Source organism: Leucopleurus acutus (assembly GCF_964270905.1).
Source record: "Leucopleurus acutus genome assembly, chromosome: 10".
Taxonomy (NCBI): domain Eukaryota; kingdom Metazoa; phylum Chordata; class Mammalia; order Artiodactyla; family Delphinidae; genus Leucopleurus; species Leucopleurus acutus.
The window spans coordinates 70,570,689-70,592,751 of NC_139153.1; the positions used below are offsets into that span (position 1 = coordinate 70,570,689).

General features: G+C 46.4%; 1 protein-coding gene across 6 annotated transcripts in view; it reads right to left on the reverse strand.

The window, feature by feature from the left end:
* MOCS1 (molybdenum cofactor synthesis 1) overlaps positions 1–22,063 on the reverse strand; it is a 37,807-nt gene that overhangs the window by 3,475 nt on the left and 12,269 nt on the right. For 4 of the 6 annotated variants that reach the window (XR_014326491.1, XR_014326492.1, XM_082847524.1 and 1 more), the window contains exons 4-10: positions 8,422–8,586; positions 6,104–6,165; positions 5,701–5,812; positions 5,179–5,291; positions 4,569–4,679; positions 2,157–2,277; positions 1,645–1,692 (exon numbers count right to left, since the gene is read on the reverse strand). Coding sequence is in view for 4 of the 6 variants with exons in the window: in XM_082847524.1 (XP_082703650.1) it covers positions 1,645–1,692; positions 2,157–2,277; positions 4,569–4,679; positions 5,179–5,291; positions 5,701–5,812; positions 6,104–6,165; positions 8,422–8,586 (732 nt within the window). In the remaining 2 variants the exon portion in view is untranslated. Of the gene's footprint in view, positions 1–1,629; positions 1,693–2,156; positions 2,278–4,568; positions 4,680–5,178; positions 5,292–5,700; positions 5,813–6,103; positions 6,166–8,421; positions 8,587–22,063 lie in introns of all 6 variants that reach the window. The other 2 variants (XM_082847527.1, XM_082847525.1) reach the window with 2 other exon arrangements.

The window sequence follows — 22,063 nt, forward strand, 5'->3', positions numbered from 1 at the left end:
CCTCACAGCTTTCCTGTTGCCCAAGTTCTCTTAAGAAACACCTAAGGTCTGAAGACTGAAGCCTCGATCAGATGACTGCTCTGTCCCTTCATTTTCTTAAAACGATAGCGAGGCCTCAGCCTGAATCACCAATTAGTTACTCTCATCTTCACATTCTCCGGGAAGGGCTAAGAGAAATCATATAGTTTATAGACAACACACTAAGGTAAATATTTAATCTATTTCAACAATATCTCAAGCAGGTCAGAAGCATACACAAAGCAACAGGATGCTCTGAATGGCCCCAGGGGCCTCAGGGACCTTGTAGGCTCTTGTTACTCGAAGGGTGGTCCAGGGACCGCCAGCGCCAGCACCACGTGAGGACTGTTAAAAGAGATGCAGCCCGGGCCTCCCGAATCCGAATCTGAAATAACAAGATCCCTGAGGGATTCACAGGCACGTGAAAGTCTAAGAGGCCCTGTTCTAGGCAACTCTTGGTTTTATAGAGATCAGACCACTTTAGTTACTCTATATCCTTGAGAGTATTATTATTCCTTCTGAAGCAATTAGGCCTCCCAACCTCTAGCTTTCCATCATGCTCTAGCCCCCCTACCTTGTCAGTGTCAGAGGTACAATTATCTAGGCACCCCCCACTCCTTGCCATCAAGGCGTGTCAGCATGGGTCAAGGCCCAACACAAGAGGATGAGGATGGTGGAGGTGACGGCAGAAGAGAGGTGACACAGTTTTCTTCCCGATGGCATGCTGTGGTGAGCCGCCCTTCCTTCTCTGGGTGGCTGGTGTGGTCCCTGGGCTGTCTCTGGCCCACTCCAGCCCACATGCCTCAGGGCTCTCTGCTCCAAGTGCTGGAGGAAAAGAATCCCTTCCCCTGGTCTTCTCACTGCTTTCTCTTGCTTAGGGCACAATTCAGGGGCCCAGATCTGGCTGTGGCCAAGGGGGCGAGGTCTCCCCTGCTCTAGCCTGGGCATGCACCAGAGAGATAACAGCATCCCCAAAGCTCCGCATGGACCAGCCAGTTCCCCAGGGTTAGAGACCACATGTGGCTCAATAAAAAGGTGTTTCTGTTTGAAGCATCCTATGCACATAAGAGACGCCCTGGGCCCGTAAGTTCCCGGGAGTTAAGGAATTAAGCAGTTGAGATCCTGGCTGTGTCCTCCCTAGGAAGCTGAGTAGCACTCTTAGCTTGCTGCCTAAGCGCTGCCCACACAGAAGCGTAACAACACAACGACCAACGGGCACTAATGGTCCGGACACACACGTGAATTGACCCACAGGACAGAAGGGAAGGGACGCCTGTGACTGTATCCAAGCTGGGAGATTCTAAAGCCGAGGACAAGATCTCTGTCTTACCCAGAAGCTCCATTTTCAGGGGACAACTAACATAGCGATCATAAACCTGGAGGCCCCCCCCCCCCGACCCGATTTCTGGTGAGACAGAACGATGATTTCTGTGGCATGTACAGTAAGAGGGAGCAGGGAAGGGAAGAAAAGCCACAGTAAAGGCTTGGAGGGGTAGGAAAAGGTGAAGGATGAGAACCTCAGGATGAAGTGCAGGATCAGGGTGGGGGGCGCCTACGGCAGGGGCCCCACCCCACGGGACCCACCCCTGACAAGGGTGAGTGGTTACGTACTGATGGGTCACCCACCGATGAGGATCATGGGCCGGTTCTTCATCTGGGAAATACTGAACATGCCTGGGGCGAGGGAAGGATGGGGGGGGAGAGGAGAGCAGGGAAGCAGGGAGAGAAAGAGGGCGGGGAAAAGAGTTCACTGAAACTAACGATGGACACAGAGGTATGACAGCCCCGTGGACACGCACTCACCTACCGCAGCCCAACAAAAAACCCCCGCCGTACACTGCAAGGTCGCCCATGATGGAGCCCATGACAGTTTTTGGATGCCAGGACCCTGCCCTCCCTGTCAGGGATGAGAGAGGGGCAATGACACCCCTCTTTCTCCACCACCCAATGAAACAGCCCGTCCTGTGCAGGCTCTGCTCTTCCCCTGGGAAGGAGAGCATCACCGCACCCCAAGTCTAGAGGTCCAGCAGAAGTGACGGAGAGCACGGACCACACTGAGTGCCACTGGCTCACTACAGACCTCCCTCCTGCTGCCAATGGCCCACTCACCGCCCAGCCTGGCCTCCCCGCCCCCTCACCTGCATGCTGCCGCTTCTTCCTGCCCACGGCAGCCCCAATGATGCGCAGCAGCTCCTCCTCAGAGGCCCCCGCCCGCAGGTGATCCCGTAGAGATACCTCTGAGTTCCCAAAGAGGCAGACCTGGAGAGATCACATTGCAGGTGAGGCCAACATGCCCCCCTCATCCTGAGCCTTGGCCCCCATCCTTGGAGCCCCCCTGGGCTGGGCACGAGGGCCTCCCATGGCTGGTCATACTCAAAGCAGGTCTTCCTGCAATGAGGGGCCGAAAGTGCTAGATGGAGGAGTCGGAGGGGCTGGAAGAGCAGGCACCTTCCAGGTGCAGCAGGTGGCTGCAAAAGCAGACACCACAAGGCCTGCATCCTCTGACTTCCGGTCGTGTTTCCTTCAGCGCGTGGTGCGTACTTGAAAAATACCAAATAACTGCCGACAGATACAGCACATGGAAGTCTAGATCCACACCCTCTCCTGAGACATTCCACGCAAAGGCCTCTTCACTGCATGAGAACGGACCCCAGTCAGTGGGAGCTGAGCCCCGGCACGGACATCCATTCCCCCTCCATCCTCTTCCAGTCCCTTTGCTCCCGGACCCTGCCCGCCTGGCCCTGCTCTGGTTCGTGGTCCCTGACTCGGGGCTGAACAGCAGAGGGCTGGTGGAGATGGCAGCCTGAGGTCATTCAAGCTTGACTCAATGCTCCCCTGACTCTGGGAGAGGCTGGGAGCTCTGGGGGGCTCGGGGTGGATGGGGCAGTCCCAGAAGGCGGGACACCCACTTCCTCCCATGAAGCCCCACAAAGCACCTACCAAGTGTCAGCCCTGTGCAGGGAGCTGTGGGCACAGAAGCACGGGTGACAAGCAGACACCATCAGAGAAGACATGAACGAGAGCTAAGCGGAAGATACAGCCACTTCCCCGCGCTGGTCAGTCCCCCTTCCTCGCTCCCCACCAGCCCACACTCTCTGCCCTCTTCTGCAACCAGAGCCCCCCTCCTGCTGGCTTCCGCCTGGGTTTGGCTGATGGGAGGTCAGAGGGTGAGAGCAGAGAAAGGCCGGGCACTTCTCGGCAGTGGTGCTTCCGGCCACAACCACAGCCCCAGCCAGGCGGCCGCTCCAGCTCTCCTGGGAGCCCAGTGACGCCAACTCCTCCCCTGCCCCTTCCTCCCAGGGGTGGGACAGCAGTTTGCTGCTGCTCATCCAGTGCCCTTACAGGCCCCCTTAACCCTGCGCTATAAACAGCCTCTTCCTCACATTCTCCTTAGAATCCTCCCTCCACTTCCCGCAGCGGGGTGGAGGGGACTGACTGACACAGTTACCACCGACTGTCCACTCAGTCCTGTGCCTCCAGCCCAGAAGACACTCTCGCTTTATAACAACCTGCCGCACAGTTCCTGTCGGGTGTCCAGCCTGACGGCCCAAACCCAGCCACCAGCACGCCCCCGATCCCAAGCAGGTCCCAGAGCTGACCAGACAGCCCGGAGCCTCTCTCTCCACCCACACCTGCAGCTCTAAGTTCTTTCACTCTTCCTTCCCACCTTCACCTTAACTCTTACATATCTGGAACATCACGAAGTGGCCATTTAACTGTCTTTCTATTTCCAAATTCAACCTGGGAGTTATTCTTCCTAAAACATGAATCGGGGATCCTGCCTCCCCACCTTGTATAAAAACTCTGCCCAGTGTCCTCCTGTCAACAGGACACACTCTGCACCGTGCATGGGGTCACTCAAGCCCTCCACGAGGTGGCCTCCCCATAGCTGACTTTAATCTGCCCTGGGCAAATCAGGATGAACGCATCCATCCTCCCCCGCCACTACCTCCCCCCCACCACGTCCAGTCTCCATGGCTCACTGAGGTCCCTGTGCGCTCCCTCCAGGTTCACCACCAGAGGCCTGTCCGGCCCCTCATTTGATGAAGAATCCCGTGCTGCCACCCATTAGCTCTTTGTTTGGTCTCACAGGGAGTCTCTGTGGCCTCACAGAAGATGGGCATGTCCACGCCTCCCTTCCACCCGCCATCCCTGGGCCTGAACGCACAGCATGTGCTGATGAGATATTAGATGAGTAACGGATGCTGGTTTCAGGAATGAACCCCTGGCCTGGTGGGAGGGGCCAACCAGGGTGGGGGCTGGGGGCAAAGGGCACATCGATCCCCGCCCAGCCCTCCCACAGCACTGAGTCCTGGAGAGTGGCTCCTGATCAACCAGGGACCCAAGGAAGGAAGGAACCAGGGTGACGGTTCCACGGAAGCCACGAGTTCACCTTGATCTGCTGCTCCCACGATCCTCCCATCTCTGACACTATCTCACCATCACCCCGTGTACCCTGCTAGCCTCACCTCCAATCAGGGGGCACGGGTAGGAAGACATAAACAGAGCACAGAGGGGACAGGGGTGCCCACGGGGAAGGGGACACTCACCTTGAGGTTCCCGTCAGCTGTGATTCGCAAGCGGTTGCACGTCCCACAGAAATGCTCAGACATGGACGTGATGAAGCTGACTCGGCCTCGGAAGCCAGGGATTTTAAAGGCCTGTGGGTGAGCAGTGGAGGGGAGGGGGACAGGCAGCTGAGTGCCAGCTCTCTCCCTGACATCAGAGCCCTTACCTCTCGGCCCTCTCCCCAGGAGCCCTGCAGAAGGCAGCCCCCAAGGCCCTCGGACAACAGAAGACTCCAGTATGAAGCCCATGAGCTCTCCGCCTGCACCTGGCCTGCCCCAAACAAAGGCTGCTAAAGATGCAGGAACCCGAGGGCAGCACGGCCAGGGACAGCCACGTGGAAGAGCCAGACAAGCACCCGCTCCACCACTCAGTCCAGTGCATCCTACAAGTTCCTTAACCTCTGCCCCACGTCGGGCCTGCTTCTGCGTCAGTGAAGCAGGGAGGCTGCTATGATGGCCCTGGAACACTTCCTGCTTAAAAGGAACTGTCCTGCATCACTGACCCCACCCCCAAAGCAGCCCCTGCCAGCTCTCCCGTCCTAGGGTGGAAGCACCACCTTTCTCCCGGCCCTATCCCTGCCCTCCCGCCAACCTTGGCTGTGCTGGATTCCTCCTCCGGCAGCTTCTCCAGCTCCGGCCACTGCTGCCTGAGGGTGTCCAGCATCTCCTTGTAGCTGACCATCTTCTTGAAGTTCCACTTGTTGCCTGTATTGGGGGTGGGAGCTACTGAGTCACATGATGCGGGGACCCAGGGGCTTCAAGTTCACCCTCCCACAGCCCAGGAACCAGTTCTCCGCCGCCAGGCCAGGAGGGCACAAGGTGCCTGAATGGCTGGATGGAATCACAGCCACGCCCACTCTGAGAAGCCTCCGACCCCCATCGCAGCCCCGGTGCCTGCCCAGGCCCCTCCCCACCACCCCTGGAGAAATTCCTACACACACAGTGGTATCGGGGCCAGCAGCACCCACAGGGGCAGCCGAACCTTGTCTGCCCTCCTCAGCCTTTCCCAGGGTTCTTGACAGCCCCCCGTCGTGCTCTCAGCGGGGCTCTGGTCCAGCTCTGCCGACAGGCCCGGCCTCCTCTTCCCCCACCCACCCCGCCCTGCGGCACTGACCATCAAAGGGCATGTACTCTATGAAGCGCACGTCCAGGGGAAGGCCCTCGGTCAAGGCCACGAAGTCCAAGAGTTCGTCCTCATTCAGGCCTCGCATCACCACACAGTTCACCTGGTCCAGGGATAAGGGGACCACAAGGGCTATCCCCACTGCGTTCTTTTCCAAGGATGACCCTTGTCGGGGATCTGACACCTGCCTAGGCTCTCCACCCAGGGTCCCGTTCCTTGTGTCCCTCCCCCAGTTCTCCATGGGTTGGAAGATTCCATGGGTCAGTGGTTTTCTCCCCCCCCTTGTGGGGAGTGGGGGGCAGGGCTGGATGGAGCGGGCCAGGAAGTGGTGAGGGGTGCACCGCAGGTGCACTGGCCAGGGCTGGGGCCTGTCTTGGGGCCAGGAAGTCCTCACCTTCACAGGACTGTAGCCCAGCTCAATGGCCTTGTGGATGCCCTCCATGACCTTGCGGAAGCCTGTGGGGAGGGAGAGGAACAGGGTCCAGGCACTGCCTTCCTCTCCCCCACGTCCTCACACCCACAGAAAGCACCAGAGCCACAAGGAACCTCAGAGACCGCCGAGTCTGGGGACCAGAGAGTAAATATTTCAGGCTCTGGAGGCCAAGAGGCAAAACTGAGGCTATTATGGAGCTATACATCATGAAGATTTTATTGACTAAATTCAGAATAGGGTAATAATTGAGGATAATACTTGTAACACCACTCTGGAATAGAATGAAAGAGTGGAATTCTTTTTGCAGGGATAATATGTTGCTTAATTGGTATTCATGGTTAATGTTCCCTATCATTAAATTCATTGCAAATGTTATCTGCAAAATCCATTCTTGGCTCGAAGGCTGTAAGAAAAACAAACCAGGCAGGGGGCTGGAGTTGGCTGGTGGGCTGTAGTGCGTGGACCCTGATCTAGGTGAACCCCCTCATAGCCCAGATGAGGAAACCGAGGTCCAGAGACAGGCAGGGCTCAGCTGGGGGTCTCGCACAGAAGGCAGGACCCCCAACTCCCTCCCGGTGCCTGCTCTTCACCAGTCCGACCGTTCACCCACTCTTCATATTCTCACCGAGCACCTACCAAGCGTAGGTGCTGGGCCAGGGCTGGTGAGCGATTCCCGTGCACGTGGCTCTCTCCTATCTCTGTGGTGAGTGCAGTAAATGTGACCCCAGGCTGGCTTCTCCTCCCCACCGCAGCTCAGTCATGTATCCAAACATGTGAGCGCCTCCGGCATACCGGCCCCTCCCCCACCCCCAGCCAGCCTCCACGGTTTCCTTGCAGCATTTTCAGAGTAAGACGGCAGGAAGAGACGGCAAAGGAAAGACTGTACAGCTTTTATACAAAATGCCGTTAGGATAATCTAGAAGTTCTCTCTTCCATCAAGCCCTCTCCCTCCAAAAGGAGGCAGGGGACACAGGGATATGAATGGGAAGGCAGATCTGGCATCAGGATCTACTGTCTCCGATCCTCATTCCAGGAAGGAGTCAAGGAGGCAGGGGGCATGGGGAAGTGGGGCTGGGGGTTCTCTGGGTAAAGCTCCCAGTTATACCTTCCACTTTCCCACCTCAGAGCCCCTGCGGTTCTCGACTGACATTCCTCCTCAGAGTAAGCTCCCTTGATCTGACCACCCGGCTCCTGAAGGGCCAGCATGAATGCCTCCTCCTTGAAGCCCTCCCAGTCTCCCCCTGCTGGAGGAGAGAGCCCTAGAGAGAAAGAGTTCTCTCTTCCGCTCTGCAAGTGCTTGAACTGACAGCACAAGACAAGCAAAGGTGGTTCCGTGGCATCACACCTTTCGGCCCTTCGTAGCCTGTAAGGCAGGACAGTGTCCTGTGCGTCTGTCCCCTCCACAGCACCTGGAGCAGCCTTTAGAGGGCAAAGACACTCCCCCCCAAGCACTTCCTCAGCACGCTGCCAAATATAAACAGGAAGTCACACGCTGGGGGAGGGTGGAAAGAGGAGGCGGGGCTGAGAGCTGGAGGCTGTTTCCAGAGAAGCAGAGGGAAAGCTGGGTCTCCCCGGCATCTCTCTGATCCTCCAGAGAGATCTCAGTAGTGCACCACCCTCCCCAAATCAAAGGGCATCTGAGCCTGTGCAGAACCTCCCATCCCAACCTGGGGCCCACGGATGGTGGGCGCTGGCCTAGTGAGACCCGGGGCTCAGGCCCCTCCGCTCTCCACTGCCACCCTCTCTGATGGAGCCTGGCAGGAGGAGGCTGTGGGTGTGCTTGCTGTAGGGGGTGAAGGAAGAGGCTGACAACAGGATGGGCTCAGGGAGCATCCTTAGGTGCTGGGGGACCCTCAGCTGGCAGTGCTGGCCCTGTCCCTGGAACCCCAGGGCAGCTAGCTGCTTCCACCCCAGGCTGTCCCACATTTCCTCAGAGCTCACTACAGGGTAACCAACTTGTCTCAGTTTGTCAGGGACTGTCTTGGTTTTAAAACGGAATGTCCTGTGTTCTTGAAACCCTCTCAGTCCTGGGCAAACTGGGGACAGGGTAGGGGGAGGCTGGTCACCACAGCTCATTAGCATCCGATCCCAAAATGTCCCCAAGAGTGTGGCTACAAAGACGAGGGACCTTTAGCAAGACTGAGGGGTGAGGTGTAAATGCCTAGGCTTAGCTATAGCCCAGACACCAAGAGGGAGACCAGGCCCCTTGCACCGGCCACAGCTCCCCAGCTATGAGGGCCTGGGAGGGTCACCGTCCACCGTGAACCCCATGTGATCACCTTTCCTGCGGACGATGAACTCAAACTTGGCTGGTACCAGCGTGTCCAGGCTGATGTTGATGGTACTGAGGCCAGCTTCCTGAAGCTGCGGCAGCAGCCGGGCTAGGTTGATGCCGTTGGTGGTGATGCCAATGGTCCTCAGCCCTTCCAGCTGGTGGAGCTGTGCTGGAGAGAGAACAGCAAGGGCTATTAGCCTTCTTGCTCTTGGTGAGGCCAGGAGAAGGGCTGGAAGGAGAAACTCTGAGCCAGATAAGATGGATGGAAAAGGGGCTCTCTGCAGACCTCTATTAACCAGGCTTAGCTGAATAAGAAATATAAGAATAAGAAATAACCAAAAGATTAAACACCGAGTGCTCACCTTGCTAGAGTGCAGACGGGATCAGATGGATCAAGGAGACCGGAGCCCAAAATGCACACTGGAGACGGTTCTATACAAAGTGGGAGGGTAACTAGCTGCACCCAGCTTAGCAGTCACCTAGGCAAGGAGCAGGAGGGGCCCTGGGCCTGTCAAGGAGGTTGCCTGTCTGGGGAACTATATATGGATAAGTTGGGTACGTTGGTCTCCCTCCCATGCCTGTGAGTAGGAGGAAGGCAGCAGCTTCTACCCCAAGGCTACAGTACTTAAGCGAGCTGAAGGGGGTGGGGGCAGCCCTGAGTAGCTGCAGATACTCAGGAGACGGGATCCCTGGAGTCCAGAAGAACTTCACTTCCCTTCTCCACAAACTCAGGGGCAACCAGCATAAACAGATATAGCACTGACAGCCAGGCCAACAGAAGCCTTGGACACTGAAATGAGTACACAGCTAAGAATCAGTAAATATGGGCTTCCCTGGTGGTGCAGTGGTTAAGAATCTGCCTGCCAATGCAGGGGACATGGGTTTGAGCCCTGGTCCAGGAAGATCCCACATGCCGCGGAGCCACTAAGCCCGTGCGCCACAACTCCTGAGCCTGCGCTCTAGAGCCCGTGAGCCACAACTACTGGGCCCTCGCGCCACAACTACTGAAGCCCACACACCCTAGAGCCCGTGCTCCACAACAACAGAAGCCACTGCAATAGGAAGCCCACGTACCACAACGAAGAGTAGCCCCCGCTCACCACAACTGGAGAAAGCCCACATGCAGCGACGAAGACCCAATGCAGCCAAAAATAAAAATAAAAATATACATTTAAAAAAAGAATCAGCAAACATTTTAAAAGAATGCTGTGATATGGGGAGGGGGAAGGGTAAGCTGGGATGAAGTGAGAGAGTGGCATGGACTTATATATACTACCAAATGTAAAATAGCTAGTGGGAAGCAGCTGCATAGCACAGGGAGATCAGCTCGGTGCTTTGTGACCACCTAGAGGGGTGGGATAGGGAGGGTGGGAGGGAGACGCAAGAGGGAGGAGATTCAGGTTTTTGTGAGATGTTACAGAAAAATCCTAATGAACTTTTTGGCCAACTCAACAGAAGAGTGAAAGAGGAAGAAGAAAGGACAGAGATAACAGAAGATGACTCTTTCAAAAATCAGAGTTAGATCAACATAGATGCAAAAATCCTCAACAAAATATTATTAGGAAACAAATTCAACAACACATTAAAAGGATCATACACCATGATCAAATGGGATCTATTCCAGGGATGCAAGGATGGCTCAACAACCACCACATTAACAAATTGAAGAATAAAAATCATATGATCATCTCAATAGATCCAGAGAAAGCATTTTATAAAGTTCAGCATCAGTTCATGATTAAAAACTCTCAACACAGTGGGTATAGAAGGAGTGATCCTCTGCATAAGAGAGGCCATATATGACAAGCCCACAGCTAACATCTTACACAAGAGTGAAAAGCTACATGCTTTTCCTCTAAGATCAGGAACAAGAGAAGGATGGTCACTTGTGCCACTTTTATTCAACATAGTATTGGAAGTCCAAGCCACAGCAAATGGAAAAGAAAAATAAAAGGCATCCAAATCAGAAAGGAGGAGGTAAAACTGTCACTATTTGCAGATGATATTATACACAGAAAACTCCAAAGACTCCACCAAAAAACCATTAGAACTAATCAACAAATTCAGTACAGTTGCAGGATACAAAATTAATATGCAAAAATTCATTGCATTTTCATACACTAATAACAAATTATCAGAAACAGAAATTAAGAAAACAACTTACAATTGCATCAAAAAGAATAAAATACCTAGGAATCAATTTAACCAAGGAGGTGAAAGACTTGTACACTGAAAACCGTAACACGCTGATGAAAGAAATTGAAGACAATACAAATACTGATAAACGGAAAGATATTCTCTGCTCATGGATTAGAAGAATTGATATTGTTAAAATGTCCCATACTACCCAAAGCAATCTCCAGATTCAATGCAATCCCTATCAAAATTCCAATGGCATTTTTCACAGATATAGAACAAACAATCTTAAAATATGTATGGAACCATAGAAGACTCTCAATAGTCAAAGCAATCTTGAGAAAGGAGAACAAAGCTGGAAGCATCACACTCGCTGATTTCAAACCATATTACAAAGCTATAGCAATCAAAACAGTATGGTATTGGCATAAAAAAAGACACATGGATCAATGGAACAGAATAGAGCCCAGAAATAAAGCCATGCACATATGGTCAATTAATTTACAACAAAGGAGACAAGAATGGAAAGGACAGTCTCTTCACTAAATGGTGCCAGGAAAACTGCATAGCCAAGTACAAATGAATGAAACTGGACCACTATATTATACCATACACAAAAATTAACTCAAAATGGATTAAATATTGATCTGAAACCATAAAACTCCTAAGAGGAAACATGCAGTAAGCCCCTTTGACATTGGTCTTGGTGATGTTTTGGATTGGACACCAAAAGCAAAGGCAACAAAAGCAAAAATAAGTGGGGCTACATCAAACGAAAACGCTCCCACACAGCAAACGAAATGGAAAGTCCACCGACTGAATGGCAGAAGATATTTGCAAATGATACATCTGATAAAGGGTTGATATCCAAAATATATGAAGAACTCATATAACTCAACACTAAAAAAAAAACAACCTATTAAAAAATGGGCAGAGGATCTGAGTAGACATTTTTCCAAAGAAGATACACAGATGGCCAATAGGTATATGAAAAGGTGCTCAACATTACTAATCATCAGGGAAATGCAGATCAAAATCACAATGAGATATCACTTCACATTTGTTAAAATGGCTATGATCAAAAAGACAGGAAAAAAACAAGTGCTGGAAAGAATGTGGAGAAAAGGGAACCCCTGTGCACTGCTGGTGGGAATATAAATTGCTGCAGCCACTACAGAAAAGAGCAAAGAAGTTCCTTAAAAAATTAAAAACAGAACAAACCATATGATCAGCAATTCCACTTCTGGGTATTTATCCAAAGAGAGTGAAAACATTAACTCAAAAAGATATATGCATTCCTATGTTCACTGTAGCATTATTTATAATAACCAAGATTTGCCCATCAGTGGATGAATGGATAAGGAAAACGTGGTGTGTGTGTGTGTGTGTGTGTGTGTGTGTGTGTGTGTGTGTGTGTGTCTGTAATGGAATATCATTCAGCCATAAAAAAGAAGGAAATCTTGCCATTTGTGACAACATGGATAGCCCCTGAGGGCATTATGCTAAATGAAATAAGTCAGACAGAGAAGACAAATACCACATAATCTCACTTATATGTGGGATCTAAATAAAACCAAAAAAAAAAAAAAAAAAAAACCACACACCAAAAAACCAAACCAAACAATAATCATGGATGAGAACAATACTTATGTACAAGGATGTTAATCGGTGAGCAATACATAATAAAGGGATGTAGGAAAACATCCAGATGGCCAACGACAGAAAACTGGCTAAATTATGCTTTGTCTAAATGATGATGGAATATTATGCAACTAAAAATGACTCTGTAAAAGAATAAGTTAGGATGTTGGGAAATACACATGTCACATTAAATCCAGAGGGCAGGTTAAAAACAGTAGTTGAAAACTAGGTGCAAAGAAAAAAGACAGGAAGGTCGCCAAACCAAAATGTTGACAGTGGTTACAGCTGGGCAGTAGTGATACTATTTTTGCTTATCTGAAATAAACATGTATTACTTTTGTAGTAAGAAAATGAAAGTTTAAAAATAAAAGTTGTTGTTTTAAAAACAAAGAAAAGAACTTTCCTCTGGGACTCTGACAATATGGAAAATTAGTAGTAGTTTTTGGCTCCCTCCACCAAATCAACCCTGAAGAAACACAGAATCCAGGGACTTAAAAAAAAAAGACAATCTCGAGAAACTCACAGGAAGATGGACAGTCCTTTCGAGCTGGTATGGGGGAGGGGGTGTGTAGCCTGGGGTTGAAGTAGACTGGCAGAGAATGGAAGCAGTTAAAGGAAAGCAAGGCAGTTCAAGCTCTCTCCTTACCCTCATCCACTGATGCCTCAGAACAATCGATGCTGTCCCCTTCCTGAAGAATTTGGTGGTAAGAGCTCTAGAGAACTAGCTTAGGAGGTCAGCTCAGGGAAGCTGCCAAAGCCTTGCTGGGATTCATCCCTCCACCCTCCCCCTCCACAGCCCCAGGACTGGTGGATTAAAATGGAGAGTAACTGCCTCCTTCCAAATCTGCTTCTCTCCGAGGGTTTGAAGGTAAAGGTCTGTCATATCACATCACTCCAGGAGGTGCCATTCTCATCACAGTCTAAGTCAACAGCATCTCCCAGAGTTATGCAAGTACGCAACCTGCGCTGTCCTACGTGGCCAGGCTGGTCGCTGGTGGGGAGATTACAAACATGAGTGAATAACTGTGATTTTCGGGGCTCTTGAGCTCACTGGGTCTATTGAAGACTAAGATCTGGCCTTAAAGCTTTTCCCATTAAGCAGCGCCATTCAGAATAGCTAATATCCTCAGGGGAACAAACTTGCTGCCTAAACTAAGGAGACCCTTGAGAAGTACAACCAGTGCTTCCCCCACCAAAAACAACACAACCCCAAACACCCCCAACCCTCTATATGTATCAATAGAAAAGAAATGATCAAACAGACCAAGAATGTACGATAAACATAAATACAATAAAAGAAATAACAGAAGATATTAACAATATGAAACAAAATGTTTCATTATAAAAGGGAACAAGGGAAAGTAGTAGTTAAAAACAGTATTGTGAAATAAAGAACACAAGAAATAAGTTAAATGGTAATATCAACATAGGAGAAATTGATGAGTTGGGAGGTAAGATTAAAGGGCTCTCCCAGGAAAAAGAGGAAGAGAGTAAGATACCAAAATATATTTTAAGAACTGTGGAGGCCCTGAGTAGAAGGAGCAACATCCAGGTAATAGAAGTCCCAGAAAAAAATTAAACTGGAGAGAAGGAAGGAGTACCTGAAAACATAACAGAGTAATGAAGAAAAGTTTCCCCAAATGTAACGCAAACGTAATAGAATGAAAGGACGATGTCACTGAATGCCAACAGGACAGATGAGGAAAAGCCTATCCTAGACACATTACAGTAAAATTTAAGAAAATCAAATAACAAAGGCAACACTCTAATAACTTCCAGAGAAGAAGTGTGTATAACCAAGAGCAAAACCCAGACTGACATCAGACTTTTCCCAACAGCCAGACTGACTGTAAGGAGACAATGCAGTGACAGTCTTAACATAATGAAGGAATGAATCTTGGACATAAGATTTTAAAAGCATTCAAAATATTATAAAACTACTACTTTAAAACATTTAAAAAACTACCTGGTATGTCAGATTTAATTAGATTCACCATCAAAATTAGAGTCACCATTAGACTCACATCAAAAAACTTTTAGAGGGGGCTTCCCTGGTGGCGCAGTGGTTGAGAGTCCGCCTGCTGATGCAGGGGACGCGGGTTCGTGCCCCGGTCCAGGAAGATCCCACATGCCGCGGAGCGGCTGGGCCCGTGAGCCATGGCCACTGAGCCTGCGCGTCCGGAGCCTGTTGCTCCGCAATGGGAGAGGCCACAACAGCGAGAGGCCCGGGTACCGCAAAAAAAAAAAAAAAAAAAAAAAAAAACTTTTAGAGGAAATATTCAAATAAGAAGAGAAACAAATTCAGGAGATGCTGTAAGAATTATGGAAATTATGAATGATCAAATACCTTGGTAAAGTTTGTTGTTATCTTAAAAGGCAGAGCGTGTGCTTACAAGAGACACAGAGGGGCAGACTATTTGTAATGACCTGAAAGAAAAATTATAGAAAATATCAACAATACAGGTGGGGGAGGGTTGAAAAAAATCAAGGGCCTAGAGTGTGCTAAACTTTTTGCCTTGTGAGGAAGAAAAAAGGGGGAGGGTCATTTATTTAAAAGTCAAAAAGGAGGAAAAAGCAGCACAAAAAAAGCATGACAGAAAAAAAGTGTAGAAATGAGTCCAACTATTTCAACAATTACAACAAAGGCAACTAGAATAAACTTGCCAGTTAAAAGTCAAAGATTGTCAAATTTGATCAAAGTAACCGCTATGTGCTATTATAAGAGACATATCTAAAGTATAAGAATACAGAAAGGTTTAAGATGAATAGATGAAAACAGATAAAACAGCACACTAAAGCTAAACGCAAGCTGATACAGCTTTAGTAAAATAAAATACATAGACCTTAAGACTAAAAGTATCATCATGGAGAGAGACCTACTACACAGTGATAAAAGATCCAATTTATGAAGAAGATATAACAATTCTAACCACATATGAACCTAATAAAATCACCTCAACTATAGATAAAATAAAAGCAACAGGACCTCTGGGAGAAACTAACAAAACCACCTACTTATTTATTATTGGCAGGCCAAGCAGATAAAAGGCCAGCCAAGATTGACATAACCAAAGGTTTGGGAAACAAAATTAACCAGCTGGATCCAATGAACAAATACAGACTTCTTCATGTAATAATGAAAGGACAAGCTCCTCAAGTATATAAAAAACATTTATAGAAACTGCCAATACACTACGTCATAAAGCAATCCTCAATAAAATTAAAAGGATAAGTTTCATAGAGATAAGATTCTCTGACCACAATATAATTATACTTTAATAAAAATATGAATTAAAATCCTCATATTTTGAAATTAAAAACACTTCTAAATATCTCATAGATCAAAGAAAAAAATCAGAATAAAAATTAAGAAATACTTAGAACTAAATGTTATGAAAACAATAGGCTACATTAGGACAGAAACAGAAATAATGAAATAGAATATGAATACACAATAAGAGGTTCAACAAGTTCAAAAGTTGGTTTGTTAAAGAACAGCACAATGGACAAATCTCTTGCAAGACTTAACAACAAAAAGAGATAAAGACACAAATAAACCACATTAAGAATAAAAAAGACAAAACTGCAAGTCAAACTAAGATAAAAAGATAATAAGAAAATATTACCAACAATTTCATACAACTGACATAATGACAAATTAAAAAAAGAAACTATCAAAACTGACTCCAAAAGTAGAGAACTTGAATAATACAGTAACTATTAAAGAAATTGAAAATGCAATTAAAAATCTCCCTACAAGGGCTTCCCTGGTGGCGCAGTGGTTGGGAGTCCGCCTGCCGATGCAGGGGACACGGGTTCGTGCCCTGGTCCGGGAGGATCCCACGTGCCGTGGAGCTGCTGGGCCTGTGAGCCATGGCCGCTGGGCCTGCGTGTCCGGAGCCTGTGCTCTGCACCGGGAGAGGCCACAACAGTGAGAGGCCCGTGTACCGCAAAAAAAAAAAAAAAAAAATCTCCCTGCAAATAAAATACCAGGCACAGACAATTTACACGTGAGCTCTACCAAACTTTTAAAGAAGTGATTACCACCAATGTGATGGTGTTGGAAGGTAGAGCTTTTAGGAGGTGATTAGGTCATAAGGATGGAAGGATTAGTGCTCTTATAAAAAAGATTCTACAGATCTCTCCAGCATCTTCTGCCTTATGAAGATAGAATACAATGAAAAGTCTGTGACCCAGAAGAGAGCCCACACCTGACCATGTTGGCACCCTTATCTTGAATTCCAGCCTCCAGAACTGTGAGAAATCATTTGCTGTTCATAAGCTACCCAATTTGTGGTATTCTGTTTTAGCAGCCTGATACACTATCTAACTCATTCTTTGAAATTTAATACCACAAATCAGTCAAGGCAGGCATGAAAAAGAAAAATCATACACCCAATTCACTCACGGATATAAATGCAAAAACTTACACAAAATATTAACAAATTGAACCTAACAGTAGACAAAAGCATAGCAGACCATGCCTAGGTTGAGTGTATTCCAGGTACAATATCAGAAAAGCTATCAATGTCATTCAGAGTAACAGAGTAAAAATGAAAAATCATAGATCATCCTAACACACATTAAGAAAGTGTATAATTAGGGCTTCCCCTGGTGGCGCAGTGGTTGAGAGTCCACCTGCTAATGCAGGGGACATGGGTTTGTGCCCCGGTCCGGGAAGATCCCACATGCCACGGAGCGGCTGGGCCCGTGAGCCATGGACGCTGAGCCTGCACGTCCGGAGCCTGTGCTCCGCAACGGAAGAGGCCACAACAGTGAGAGGCCCGCGTACCACACACACACACACACACAAAAAGAAAGTGTATAATTAAAAAAACAAACTTAGTACTAGGAAGGGAACTTCATTACCTAAAAGTTATTGTGAAAAAAGCTTCTAAGAAACATCATTCTAAAACTAACACAACATTGTAAAGCAACTATACCCCAATAAAAATTAAAAAAAGAAAGAAACATCATTCTAAATGGGGAAACATTAGGAGTATTCTTTTATTACCATTACTATTCAACATTGTACTTGAGATCCTAGATACTGCAATAGGACAAGAAAAGGAAATTAAAGACCTAAAGATAGGAGAAAAAATTGTCTTTAGTTGCAGATGATGTGGTTGCTAGTGGAGAAAACTCCAAAGACTCTAAACAGACATATTATAGCACTGATAAGAGAATGATAAGAATATCAACCATGACGGGCTTCCCTGGTGGCGCAGTGGTTGAGAGTCTGCCTGCCGATGCAGGGGACACGGGTTCGTGCCCCGGTCCGGGAAGATCCCACATGCCACGGAGCAGCTGAGCCTGCGAGCTATGGCCGCTGAGCCTGAGTGTCCGGAGCCTGTGCTCTGCAACAGGAGAGGCCACAACAGTGAGAGGCCCGCGTACCACAAAAAAAAAAAGAATGTCAACCACGACAATAATAGAAAATATAATTTTAAACATGACACTGTAACTCTCAGGATCCTAGCATAAAGCAGAATTCATCCCAGATGGTTAAAATAAAGAATTTAATGAAAGGACTACTCACAAAGGTGTGGGCAGACTTAATGGTCTCAACAATGAACAGTACAGCACTCAGACTAGAAACACTAGGGATCCACAACCATGCCTAGGGCCAAAAGGACCTGGGGAGGAAATTAAGTTAGGAGTCCAGTTAAGTCACCATGGAAGACTGGCTGCCCTGTAGGAGTTTTAGCTCTGAAGGGAACTTAGCTACAGTCAAAAACCCAGCATAGAAATAGAGCAGGGAGCAGGAAAAAACAAACAAACCAAAAACCTGATCTCATTGGCCAAACCCATCAGGAACCCAACAGGCAAGGGACCCTGGGTGATGTAGTCCCTAGGGGCCAGCTACCTGGAGCAAAGAACGGGGCAAAGGAGGGAAATGGCTGTGGGAAGGTGGGGATGTGAATAAAAAAGATGTCAATTCCCCCAACTTGATACAATGCAATAAAATCCCAACAGATACACAAAAAGTGAACAAAGGGAATTACAGAAACTATTCCACTTACAACAGCATCAGAAAGAATAAAATACTTAGGATTTAACTTAACCAAAGAGGTGAGTGCCTTGTACAACGAAAACTACAAAACACTGCTGAAATAAATTTAAAAAGACATAAATAAATGGGAACACATCCCATGTTCATGAATTAGAAGACTTAATGTTGTTAAAATGTCAATACTACCCAAAGCAATCTACAGATTCAATGCAGTCCTTAACAAAACCCCAATGATATCTTTTGTATAAATAGAAAAACCCATCCTAAAATTCATATGGAATCTCAGGGGACCCCAAATCATCTGGAAAAAGAACAAAAAACTGGAGGTCTCACATTTCAATTTCAAACCTTCCTACAAAGCTACAGTAATCAAATGTGTGGGACTGGCATAAAGACAGACATAAAGACCAATGGAATAAAACAGAGCCCAGAAGTAAATCCTCACATATATGGTCAAACGATTTTTGACAAGGGTGCCAAGACCATTCAATGGGGACAGGACGTTTCCACAAATGGTGTTGGGAAAACTGGATATTCGCATGCAAAAGAATGCAGTTGGACCTAAATGTAAAACAATAAAACTCTGAGAAGAAATCATAGGAATAAAGCTTCATAACATACCCAAGAAATCACTGCTGAATCCAATGACCCAAAGGCACTGGCAACAAAAGAAAACACAAACTGGACTTCATGAAAATTTTAAAAAATTGTACATAAAAGACACTATCCACAGAGCAAAAAGGCAACCTACAGAACGGGGGAGATATCTGAAAATCATATACCTGTTAAGGGATTAATATCTAGAATAACAGAGAACTCCTAAAATTCAACAACAAAAACCAATTCAAAAATGGGCAAAAGACTCAAAGAGACATTTTTCCAAAGAAGATATATTAATGGCCAATAAACACATGACAAGATGCTCAACCACTACGGAAATACAAATCAAAACTACAATGCAATACTACCTCACACTTACTAGGATGGCTACTATAAAAAAAAAAGAAAACCCAGAAAACAACAAGTGTTGGTGAGGATGTGGAGAAACTGGAACCCTTCTGCACTGTTGATAAGAATGCAAAATGGTATAGCCCCTGTGGAAAACAGTATTGAAGTTCCTCAGAAAACCCAGAATTACCACATGATCCAGCAATTCCATTTCTGCGTATAAACCCAGAAGAATTGAAAGCAGGGTCTCAAAGAAATATTTGTACATCCATGATCACAGCAGCATTATTCACAATAGCTAAAACATGGAAGCAACCCAAGTTGACCAATGAATGAATTACCAAAATGTAGTGTATTCATACAGTGGAATATAATTCAGCCTTTAAAAGAAATTCCTCAATATGTCACAGCATGAATGAACCTCGAGGACATTATGCTAAGTGAAATAAGCCAATCACAAAAAGACAAATACTGTGTGATTCCACTTATACAAGGTTCTTACAGTAGCCAAAATCATAAAGCTAGAAAGTATAATGGTGGTTGCCAGGGGCTGGGGAAGAGGAGAATGGGAGTCATTATTTGATAGATACAGATTTTCAGATTTACAGGAGACTGGAAATAGATGGTGGTGTTGGCTGCATAAATGTGAATGTGAATACTTAATACCAATGAGCTGTACATTTAAATAAGTTGGTAAATTTTATGTGTATTTTAACACAATAAAAAAAGGAAAAACCATCCCAACAGAATTTCCCAGGGAACTTGGTAGGCAGATTCTAAAATTTCCATGGATGGACAAAGCTTAGAATAGCTAAAGCACTGCTGAAGAATAAAAAGGACTTGCCTTATCAGATAATGGACTTATTATGAAGCTACGGAGATTAAGACTGTACGATATTGACACAGAGATAGACAAACTGAATAGAACAGAACCCAAAACAGACCAATGCACACATGGTAGATTTATGGAGGAAGTGGGAACTATTTAGTAAAAGGAACTAGAAAAAATGACCATTCACATGGAAAAAAATGAAACTGGAGTCCCTGAAATTATCCACAGATTAACTAAAGACTTAAAAGCAAAAAGCAAAACTTTAAATATTCTAGTAGAAACATAGGTAGTTGTTCTGACCTTGGGTGAGGTGTTTCATTAATAAGTACAAAAAGCACTAACCATAAAAGACAGAACTGACAAATTCAAGAACTACCATTGTCAAAAGAATTGTTACACAAAGTATGGCTTGTTTTTCAAATTGGAAGAAGACATTTGTAACATACATCAAGAACTTGGAACAAACCAATATGAAAGGATGAATAACCAAATAGAAAACTAGGCACATGATACGATTTGGTATTGAAGAGAAAAATAAATATACATGGCTAATAGGTGACAAGACGACTGACCTCATTCTAAACGAGGAAGCACAAATCAGACCACAATAAAATAGCCTTTTATACCCAGTCCACTGGCAAAAGTCCAGAATGATAATACTGAATGTCGGGGAGGATCCAGGCAATCCTTATGTACTGCTGGGGACAGTGTAAAGTAGCACAGCCACTGTAAGACAATGCCGAATGGTTTGCCAAGATTAAACATTCACATATTCAGTAACCCGGCAAACTCCACTCCTAGAGAAACTGCATACCAAGACACATGAATGAGAATACAAGTATTTAAAGCAGCACTGTTTATAATATCAATAAACTGGAAACAACCCAAATGTTCACTAACAGGAAGTGCAGTGTATTCATTGAATGGAACAGGAGATCGCAGAGAAAATGAACTGCAGCTCTGGATGACATATGTTCATTTCAGTTGCGTCAAAAGAGTAATTCCTGAAAGACTGCACACAGCACGATTCTTACAAAGTTCAAAAACACCATCTCAGTTTTAAAAAGCAAGGGAATGATAAACACCACGTTTAGGAGTGTTTCCTTGGGAGGGAGGAAGTACAGGGTAGGAAAGTCCACAGAGGGGGTTAAAGGTTCTTGCCAGGGTTTGATTCTTCCAAAAAAATTAATGAGGTAGTGGGTTTCCTTAGGAATTCATAACATTATTAAAACATGTAAATAAATTTGTATGAATAAAGTAAAAAAGGCCATGCACGGATCAATAATGAGATTATGTCACAAACCCAGGATTATGATTTAATCTAATTCTAGGTAACTAGAGTCCATCAAAAATAAAATGAAACTAAAAACTTCACGCCATTTCAAAAACCTTTAATGGCTGCTCTCCATTGCATTAGGCCTCTTACGGGCTCTAACTAAGCTGTGAGAACTGGATGCTCCATCATTCATTTCTTCAACATAACGGACGAAAGGAAGGGAGGAAGGAAGGACAAAACAGGGAAAGCCTGCAGCACTGAGTGACTCTCCAACTAAGCTGTCATCTGACAGCGGAAGTCAGCCTTGAAATTAGAACCCCAAATCCTTCCTCTGCAAACACTGCCAACACTATCACAGTATTGATACTTGTATGTTTACAGGCATACCTTGGGGATATTGTGGGTTTGGTTCCAGACCACTGCAATAAAGCACGTATCACAATAAAGCAAGTCACGTGGATTTTCCTGGTTTCCCAGTGCATGTAAGAGTTATGTCTACACTATCCTTGAGTCTATTAAGTGTGCAATAGCATTAGTCTAAAACAATGTACATACTTTTATTAAAAAATACTTTATTGCTAAAAATTACTACTATTATGCCTTCAGGGAGTTGCAGTAGTAACAAAGATAACTGATCACAGATCACCCTAACAAAAATAATGAAAGTGTTGGAAATAGTGTGAGAATTACCAAACTGTGACACAGAGATGCAAAGTGAGCAAATGCTGTTGGAAAAACGGCACCGATAGACTTGCTCGATGCAGGGTTGCTACAAACCTTCAATTTGTAAAAAAACGCAG